This window comes from Marmota marmota, unplaced genomic scaffold (assembly GCF_001458135.2).
Source record: "Marmota marmota marmota unplaced genomic scaffold, marMar, whole genome shotgun sequence".
Classification (NCBI taxonomy): Eukaryota; Metazoa; Chordata; class Mammalia; order Rodentia; family Sciuridae; genus Marmota; species Marmota marmota.
Window position 1 is genome coordinate 11,969,098 of NW_026000068.1, and position 10,886 is coordinate 11,979,983.

Sequence of the window (10,886 nt, forward strand, 5' to 3'; positions counted from 1 at the left end):
TGAGGAGTGAGATAACTGAGTGAAATGGTGGTTCTATTTCAGATTTTCTAAGGAATCTCCATGCTGCTTTCCATAGTGGTTGCACCAATTTGCAGTCCCACCAGCAATGTATGATTGGATCTTTTTCCACATATCCTTGCCAACATTTATTGTTACTTTTATTCTTGATAATTGCCATTCTGACTGGAGTAAGATGGAATCTCAAATTTTTAAGTGAATGCAAACTGTTCCCATGAGGTCTTTGGTAAAATGGAGGAATATCACCATTATCTATTCTTGGTTGAGATGTTGTATGCTAGTGTATCTATAACAATATGTTTAACTTTCTTAAAGGTGAACTTTAACAAATATAATCTTTGTTCTGATTCATATTTATAAGTTTCAGAGATACGATTTAGTTCATATTTCTTATATAGCAATAAAACTAACTCAGGCTTATTAAGTTCTTCCCAGTTATGGTTTAATATTCTATCCCTATATCTTAAATACTTAACTTTGTTTCCAGTGACTTCTCAATAAGGAGATTTCGTAACTAATTGTTTGAAAAGTGTCCTAAGAATTTGTCTGAGACAATTCTGGGAGAACTTGGTCTGTGCTTCCTGGTGTTTTAAACTTTGTGTTTAAAATTCTCCCTGTGATTTTGCTCTCTCCTCTGAGTTAGATGTCCTGCGTGTATGTGGGCCTGCATTGACTTCTCAGTTGCTTGCTTTGAGCAACTTGGAGTTCCCTTCCTAGGTACAGTGAGCTTAGGGCCCATCAGTTGTTCCAGGCTTTGTTGGTGGAAGGAGGGGTCAGGTAAAGGGAAGTTAGAAAGAGGTTCTTCCTAGCATCACCTCAAGTGGTGATCTGTTCACTCAAATTTAGTCTCTCTGCCCTTGTTCAACTTTGAAATCCCCGAGAGACACCCTATTTCTTCCTTTGCACCTAGTCCTTTAGCAGCAAGCCTGATACATAATAGACATTTGGTTAATGCTTTTTTGATGAATAAACTGGGGCCCTGACTTTCTCAAACTTAGTTTTTAATACAAAGATAAGAAATGTTTACTGGAAAGTACACTGTCAAAGGAAGTTTCATCTTCCACTGTAAAGAAGTGGGAGAGAGAAAGGAAGAGGGGGTCTGTTCTCATTACCTGTTGGAGTGGAACTTAGGATTTTTGGGGACTGGATGCCTGTGCCTTCTCACTCCTGGGTCAGTGGAAGGTTGAGGGCAGGGCTGTGGCCCTGTGTGAGTGAGTGGGAGAGTGCTTAGCAGAGCTATAGGTAATAAGAAGGATCTGGTGAAATGCTATTTTTGCTTTATTGGGTATGACTACTATAATTAAAGTCTCATATTTGGGACTGTTTAGGTGAGGCCAGTTTGTAATCACATTAAACTTATTCATTAATTATCTCAGCCAGTATTACTAACTGTCCTCTGTGCCATGACGTACACTTAAGTTTCACAGGTTGTTTTATTGCTACAACCTTGACGTTGGTGTTATGATCAGCCTTGTTTTATAGATGAAGAAACTAAGGCCCAGAGTTTGGTTAAACACTCTGCAAAAGCCATCAGTTGTTGGTGGTGAGGCCTTGTTTCCATCCTGATTCTCTGACTCCAGGTCCATGCTCTGGACTGTCAACTTGGTCTACTTATAGAAAATATGAAATGTGGACAACATGTTCTAGCTTTTAACCTAAATATTTGGGGGGTTCTGTGTAGTCATTACCATTAAAATTTGTTGAATTTAAAATCTCTGATGGCTGTTGAAAGGTACACAAATTATTGATTATTCATAAGGACTGTTATTTATATTGTCATCTCTTTACTCATTCACTATAACTTAAAAGCACATATATTTATAGGGTTTTCTTGTTCACTTAAGAAGTTTGCCTATACTAACTGAATACCTGATACTCTGCTTTATTCTTAATCAGGAGTCAGAATGGATTTATTTAATATGAAGCTCATGTATATTTTTAATAGGTTAGAGGGTAAGTTTAATAAGCTAAAGATCCCACAGTGTTCTTTGCCATCTTCCATTTTAGATGGTAGGTTTTGTTTCTGGGTGGTCACTGTTTGTGAAAACCCCTCAAAGGATAGTTTTAGCTTCCTACTACATACAGCTCCACACACAGGCCTCACATAGACACGTTAGCTTTTTCATTAGTATCTCTGCCTGCTTAGTTCAGTCTCATCCCCTGGGATGTTAGAGGAGTCAGAAGTTCATCCCGTGGCCCAGGGCTTCTCCTTATCGCATTGTGCTTCTGTTTTAGATTAGTGGGGGAAAGGCTGAACTAGGAATTGTGTGATCTTAAGAGTACCATTGATTGATCTGAAACTTAAAAACATTGTGGCCACATTAGGATGATTTATAGTCCCTACTTTTGAACATAATTCTGTATTCATAATATGGAAGTATACCAGGGATTTTTAGAACAAAAATTCTAACTATTACATAACTTCCTTATTGTAGTGGGCAAGCCTGGCTGAAATGAGAACTGCTGAAGCAAGGCAAATGGCTTGTGATGAACTGTTCACAAATGAAGAAGAGGAATACTGCCTCTATGAAGCTGTAAAATTTCTAATGCTAAACAGAGCCATTGAACTATATGATGATAAAGAGAAGGGAAAGGAAGTACCATTTTTCTCTGTGCTCCTGTTTGCTCGGGACACATCGAATGACCCTGGACAGCTACTGAGGAACCACTTAAACCAGGTGGGACACACTGGTGGCCTTGAACAGGTGAGTCGTGTCTTTGGAGTGCATTACCTCAAAACACAGCAGTGTTAACTGTCAAACATCTCAGTGTTTGTAGGTCAGGAATTCAAGAGCAGCTTAGGTGGTTGTGGCCGATGGTCACATAGATTTAATCATGTTATTTGGGGCTACAGTCTTCCTTGGGGTTGAAGGATCTACTTCCATGGCCTATTGACATGGCTCTTGACAGAGGTCCTTAGTCCTTACAGTTAATAGGAGGGCATGGTTCCTTACCATAGGGCTTCTTGGGTGTCCTCATGACATGGCAGCTGACTTTTCTCAGAGTGGTCCACGTAGAGAGCAGGGAAGTCGCACACAGGCACTTATACCATATTCTGTTTGTTAAAAGCCAGACACTAAATCCATTCAACTCTCAAGAGGAGGGGAATTGACCTCTCCCCTTTCAAGTGAGGTATTTCGAAGATGTGTAGTCCTGTTTTATAATCATTAACAGTATTATTCTGGACTTTTCTTCTGGGGGTGATGGATATAATTAGTACCCTTGGCTCTGGAAGGGTAGACATAAATGAAGCATGTGGAGGAGCCATTTGAAGGTCTTGTTTACATAGATGCCCATAACAGTCTTGTTCTTAAAGCAATAGTTGAGTCACCACACCTTGAATAGCCAACCCTTGAGGCTGCCCCATTCTCCTTACACGGCAGACTCTCATACCACTTTTTCCTAAAAGGCCCGAGTGCCAGGACAGATATTGCAAGGAGTAGAGAGCTGAGTTGAGTTCCCGCTGAGTCATCCTGGTGGGTGGAAATCTGTTCCATTGTTTTTCTCAGTGTGTCACTGCTGGGCCAGGCAGGATGATTAATATAAAAAAATTATCTGTATGCATAATGTGGGTTGCTCACATCTCCTGAACCATTGCTAATACTTTGTAATAAAAAGCCTAGGAGAGTGTGGTTTGCATGTCAGACTGAAGTTAGTCCTTTATGAGATCCTACAAGGTCTTCTACAGTAGTGTCCATTCTTCTTTTAATAGCAGCTTTCTTGAAATGTAATTTACATATCAACAAGTTCGCCCTTTTAAAGTTTTGAAACTACCACTTGCAGTCTCATTTTAGATCAATTTACCACCCCCAAAAGACACCTCAAACCCATTAGCAGTTACTCTCCCTTCCGTGTTGTAGCTCTGGGAAACCACAAAGCTACTTTCTGTCTCTAGTTTGCCTATTCTGGGCATTTCATATAAATGGAGTCATATACTGTGTGGTATTTTGTGACTGGCTTCCTTTGTTTAGCATAATGTGTTTAAGATTCATCCACATACTGCTGCATGGATCAGTACTTCATTCCTTTTTATTGAAAAGCAACATCTCATTGTATGAAAGTATTGTATTTATTCATTTGTTAGTTTTGACAGGTATTTGGGTTACCTCCACCTTCTAGCTACTAGGAATAATCCTGCGGTGGACATTCAGGGATGATTTTTTGTGTGGACACATGTTCTCTTGATTATATGCCTAGGAGTAGAATTGCTATGGCAGATGGTGATCCTTTGTTGAACATTTTGAGGAATAGCCATACTGCATTTGAAAATAGTTTGTGCCAGTTTACACTCCCACCAGCCATGAATTAGTGTCCCATTTCTCCACATCTTTACCAGCATTTTGACTATCTTTTTTTAAAAATTGGGATGAAGTTCACATAACATAAATAATCATTAAAGTATGCAACTCATTGACATTTAGTACATTTATGGTGCTATGGGATCACCATCTCTATGAAGTCCAAAATATTTTCATCACCCCCAAAGAAAACCCTGTATTCTTTAAGGAGTCACTCCCCATTGTCATCTGGCTTTTTAAAATATTTTTTTTATTACTTTTTAAGTTGTAGGTGAACACAATACCTTTATTTATTTTATATTTATGTGATGCTGAGGATCAAACCTCTCACATGCTAGGCAAGTGCTCCACCACTGAGCTACAACCCCAGCCCCTGGCTTTTTTATTATAGCCATTCTAGTAGGTGTGAAGTGGTATCTCATTGTGGTTTTGATTTACTTTTCTCTAATTACATAGGATGTTGAACATCTTTTCATGTGCTAATTTGGCCACTTGCATGTCTTCTTTGGAGACATGTCTTTGCAATCCTTTGCCCAGTATTTAAGCTAGAGATATATGTTTTTTAATATCTTTGTTTTATTTATTTATTTATTTATTATTTTTTATGTGGTGCTGAGGATCGAACCCAGTGCCTCTCACACGTGAGGCAAGCGCTTAACCACTGAGCTACAACCCCAGCCTCTGGTTATATTTTTTTTAATTGTTGAGTTGTAAGTATTCTTTATATATTCTGGGTATTACCAAATGTAGGATCCATTCTTGACTATCTCCTTTTTTTTTTTTTTTTAAATAAGAATTGGGACTGAGTCCAAAGGAGAGGAGGAAAAAGGTTGCAGTATAAGCCACTACTGTGTGCGTGGTCAGGGTAATAGATGGAACATGGTGTTAGACCCCGTCTTTTGGTGTGGCTTCCTTAAGAATCCCATTTGCTCTTTCTCCACAGGTTGAAATGTTCCTTCTTGCCTATGCTGTGCGCCATACCATCCAGGTGTACCGGCTCTCCAAGTACAACACTGAAGAGTTCATTACAGTCTATCCCACTGACCCACCCAAGGACTGGCCGGTGGTGACCCTCATCGCTGAGGATGATCGGCACTATAATATCCCTGTCAGAGTATGTGAGGAGACAAGTCTGTGAGAGACTCACCTGCCTGGACAGTCTGAGGACATGGCAAAAGTGCACAGGCAGCTCCTCAGCTTGGGCCTCAGGCCTCTGCTGGTCTCTAAGAACAGTCTGTGAGAACTCTTGGGCCCCTGGGAACCAAGTTGGACTGAGGTGTTCTGAAGACTAACTTTTCATAATAAGAACAACTGTTTTCCCTTATCTGGGACCCAGTGTGTTTCATTGGGACCATCAGAGCATACCTTTGGAAAGTGCATACTGCATTTCCATAAAGCAAATACTTTTGTATTAGAGGAAACTCATTTTGAAGAATATATTCATGTCTCAAGTCAAAATTCTCTCTACTGGTAAACTGGCTTTTAAGTTTTAAGATGGTAATTTTTCTTTGGTGGAAATGGGTGTCTGTAGTGATCATTCTATGCAGTCTGCTTAAGTGGTATAATTCTGGGAGATTTGTTAATGGCACAGTCATACCATGCTCTGATATTCTCATCTTCTTATGGAGGGATGAGCAGTGATTCGGACTTACATATTAAGTAATGCTATTTTAAGCAGATGGTCTCATAGAAGATGAAGAATTGGGCCCCAGAGTGGGTTGTTTGGAGGCTTTTTTCAAGTTTGGAGGAGATACAGTGGAATCTAGTGATTGTTACAGGTGTCTACTGTCCCCAATGTTCCAGAGTCTGGGACATGGTACAGGTCCCTATTAGCATGGATGAATGTTTCTTGTAGTTGTACTCCAGTGTCAGGGGCTGTTAATTATTCTAAAGTTCCAAAGAGTCACAGTTTTATAGTTAAAACAGAGTTTATATCCTCCCATGTGTTTAGAGGAGGAATCTAAGGTCATATGATTTCAGTCACTGCTCAGAGTTCAGAGGTGGGGACAAGCTGGGCTCCTGATCTTCTCTTGCCCTTTTCATGCGGTGTTTAAGGGTAGCATCATTGCCAGATCCATGTAATGGGCTGATACCCTGTCTGCTGGCAGGGGATAAATAACAGCAACCAACCTGAGATTTTTCCTGAGCAAGCTAAAGCAACAGTGTGCAGAAGGGTGGCTGAGCCACATGTGTCCTTGATTTGGCTTGGGCGGCCTGAGAAAAGCAGTGATGACCTGCTGGGCACAGGTGAGGTGTTTACTGGAGCTGCTAAAGGGGAAAGTGCTGCTGAGCTGGTCTGCAAGGGATGTGTACTGTGGTCATTGTTCATGTGAACCAGACACATCACTCTTCAGTATTCTTTTGGCGGCACCTGAATTGGCTCAACATTTGTGGAGTTGATGTTTCCTTCAAGTACTGAGCTTATTTTATAATAATTAAAATCTATTTGATCTAATTTAATATGATTAATAAGTTTTCTACACTTTTGAAAATCTGTGTCTCTGTTAATAAAAAATTAAGTCTTAAGAAAGCTCAGCCTGCACAAAGTATTCAGACTGTTACATTAGTACTTTTCCTAGTACCTACTTGGTGATATTCACCACATTTTACTAGACATGTATCAATTAGCATTTTGAATCAGATTCTATAAATGTATGTGAATACTTTAGAGAGGCTTTGTGCTTTTCACAGTGAAATACATTGGTATCTTAAATAAGGAGGTACCTAGAAGCCCAATTAAAGTAATAATAATGACTTCTTGGCTTTGACAAGTTTAGTATTTGCAACTATATGATTCATTTATGAGCATTCTTTTAGAGCACAGCTTGAAATATTTAGATTATACTTGGCAATAGGGATTTGTGCCCTTGGGATATATTGAATCTGACCATTGGTTCATATACATTATTGAATGTGAATAATACGATATTAAACCTCATGATTAATGCATTTTGAAAATGTTCTAATCTTAGTGAACTTGAACTGGACTTCTGGGCAATTTGCTTACATTTTATATTTAAATCTACCGAAATTGTAGTTTTAGCCACCACATTGGTAAAAATTTGAAAGGGGGTGTTTATTTTATGTTGCTTATTGTCCAAAGACCTTCTCACACTGTGCTATCAGACTGTCATCCAGGTTTAGCAGAATAACATCAGAAAAGAAAGCTTTCAAAGAAATAGTACTTAATGAAATAGAAATGATTAATTCATTTAAAAATTCTTTTTTTTTTTTTGGTTGCAGTATTCAATTTTAGTTGTTCAGAGTCTTAATTTCATTTTTCATTTTTGGTCTTGAGCTGGTGGAGTGACATCAATAGTATAGAAATTGAATTAAGATAAAAATGGATTCAAGAGAATAATCTACTTAGAGGGATCTTTAAAATGGTATGGTGTTCTAGAAGAGGGCAAGGTAGTGAGAACTACACTATGCTTAATTTCTAAGAGTTTATATTGCAAGAGTTCAGAAGTTTAGAGATATTGGCAGAACTTAAACCTTTGAGCTCCTTTAAGGCACATTTAAACCTAAAAGCATTTCTCTGTGTCGTGTCCCATGGAATTAACATTTCTTTTCCAGAACATTTTCAGATTCTCCTCCTCGCCTGAACTGCTGGATGTACAGCATCCACTCTGCACTAGGATCAGTGATGGCAGTATCAGGGAATAGGCAGCAGCTATGGTCTCCAGCTTGTGATTTGAGCATATGTGGGGTTTGGTCTGCAGTGTCACCATTCCTTCTCTCTAGAATGAAAATGTTTTAAGTGCACACAGAGCAGGATTAATCCTGTTTTCTTTATATAGCCACTTACACTTTTATTACACTATAATAAATTCTCTTAATGTCTACTAAGATGTTTTCCTTGGTTAAGGAGAGCAAATATTGGTTTTGAATCCTTTTGTTCCACTCCCCTCTAGTTTTAGAGTTTATCAGGTAAAATCTGAGGCCAAATGAATTGATAACACCTCTTTTGGAAGAAGCATTTGTAGATTTTTATGGGCTTCATCTTTTTTTTCCCTCCTCCTTCCTTTGGTTAGAGGCTCTGTGTTGTTCTTCCTGTCCTTTCCCTCATCCCAAGGTGCTGTTCTAAGAGTTAGTAGTTTACTTTTATGAAGACTTTCCAGTTAATGACTGAGGTGCAGTGTCATCTTTAATGATATAGTGCCCCTGCCATCTGAACATATACATAGGACTTACAGAGCTGGGTCTTCTTTTGATATTAAAACATGGCTTGGTCATTTTTTAATGTGTTTTTCTTAAGCAGTACTTACAGATTCTCCCCTTTGAAGACCAGAAAATATTTTCAGAAGCATAAACCAGGGGGGAAATCACTTCTGGTATGCACAAAAAATGCCTTAATTTTAAGATCTGTGACTGCTAGAAAAATAAATAGAAAGCCTTCACTGCATGTGAATCTGAAATGTGGGTGAAACATATAAAATCCCCAAATAGTATAACAAGGCAGGGTAAAATATCAAGTAATTTAAAAATGGCCTAAGGAGAGACTGGGGTTGTGGCTCAGTGCTTGCCTAGCACATGTGAAACTCTGGGTTCCATTCTCAGCAGCACATAAAAAAAAAAAAAAATAAATAAATAAATAAATAAATAAATAAATAAATAGTTTTTTTTAAAAAATGAATGCTATAAAAAATATGGCCTAAGGAACTATGAAGAGAAGTGAGGATGAGGAACTGATTTTAGAATAACCTTTAAAGTGTCATAATAACAGAGCAGTAAATACACAGAAGGTAAGATCTTCTGTGCTTAGTTTTTTTTTTTCTTTTTAATTGGTTCTTTTTAGTTGTGCTTAGGTTTTTTAAAAAAATATTTTTGGTTGTAAGTGGATACGATATCTTTATTTTATTTCTATATAGTGCTGAGAATCGAACCCAGGGCCTTACATGTGCCAGGCAAGCACTCTACCACTGAGCCACACCCCAGCCCTGTGCTTAGGTTTTAAAAAGAGAAGAATCTGAATGAATGGGAGGACTTATGTGCATGGATTCCACAAATTCATATTTCTAAAATGTAAATCCTCTATTTAAGAGAAGTGTAGTCTTTAATGCATAGCTTCTTTGGGAAACATTGTGATCTCTCCTAGGGCGATGGAGAGACCAGGGAGCCCGTACTGATTTGTGCAGTGGTTTAGTGAGGTTGTGGGGAAGGACATAGGCAACTGATTTTATAATATTGATTTAATGGTCTTGTAATTCAGTTTGTAACCTAGAGCCATGAAAAGCATCAAATTCAATTGGCAGATGGTTTGGCCATCTGCTACCCTGGGCTTTTCCTGGAGGTAGTATCTGTAGGAGCCAGGTGGGTTTGGCCATTACCAGAAGAGGTATGTGGGTACCTTTTTTTGAGTGTACCCATGCTGGCCTACAGTCACTGCATTCCTTTCTTTAGGTGGGTGGTAGCCCCATAGCTTGGGACGTAGTAGTATTTTGAGAGGGTGGATGTGAGCTGTCCCATGTGATTCTGTATTTTTTTTCCTAAACAATAAATTGAAATTTATAATTGGGAATGGTAAAATGAATTGGTATGTATATTGAAGATGTGGCGGCCATTAAGTCTGGAAACATGTTAATCATTCTGAAACATCATATCAGTAGGCCATTTCTTATGTCTCTCTTCCCAGGCCTCCTTATAGCATTTTGAATGCCCAGAGGCTTCAGTAACGTAACATTAATGGAGGAGGACACTGATTGGAGTTTAATTTCAGTTAAGCCCATTGATTTCTTAGGTGTAATTTTGGGTCAGGAATGAAATTGTCAAATATGGGTCAATACAAAGAAAGAACACTGGATTCAAAATATCCACAGTCTTGGTAATTATATTCCTAGTAACCAAGGGTGCTTGAGCTTAATTATAACTTCAAAATAATTTTTTATACTCAGTTTTAGGAACTTTCACTTATATATTGAAAAATGCCTTGATTTATATTCACATAAGTGGTGCTAAAAATACAGCACCTTTTAGAAGAACCTCAGGAATCCATAGTGATGGTGATGACTTGGGAGTATTTCAGTGTGGGAACACAGCCAGAATTAATGTATTTAGGGATATCTCTTCTCATTTTTATTATGTTTGTAATACTCTTTTGGTGTTGTTACCTTGCTTTTGGCAGTTTCTAACTTTCTATATTATGGATTTGAGGAGGATAACAGCCCAATGTTGTAACTTCTGCCAGAGTTGATGGTGTTTTTCTTCCATGGGGGAGTCTGCCGTGAAGGGAGAGCACCCGTGGGAACCCAACCCTGCTAGCCTCTGGCTTGTTTAACATCATCTCCTCTGTTTACACTATAAGATGTTTGAACTTGCCAAAAATTTCTCCTGTTTTGAAAAACATGCCCCTGAGGTTCTGGACAGTTTGAGGCCTTACTTCTCATTGGCAAACTCATCCAGATTCCTGGCTCATAGGGCAAGAGTTTCCTGTCACCTGTTGAGTCTCTCGTCTTCACTGTAGGGGCCACTCCTACTCTTGGGTTTTGCTGTTGATTCCCCTTTAGCAAACCTGGATGCTGAGGATTGTAAAAATAAATAACTAAAAATAAACTCAAAAAATAAAACTCA

The 10,886-nt window shown here is 38.6% G+C and overlaps 1 protein-coding gene across 1 annotated transcript in view; it reads left to right on the forward strand.

Moving 5' to 3' along the window:
• Positions 1–10,886, forward strand: part of Otulin (OTU deubiquitinase with linear linkage specificity) — a 36,103-nt gene extending 25,217 nt beyond the window's left edge. The window contains exons 9-10 of the mRNA XM_015490462.2: positions 2,454–2,723; positions 5,260–10,886. Coding sequence (XP_015345948.2) covers positions 2,454–2,723; positions 5,260–5,454 — 465 coding nt within the window. The 3' untranslated portion in view covers positions 5,455–10,886. The remainder of the gene's footprint in view (positions 1–2,453; positions 2,724–5,259) is intronic.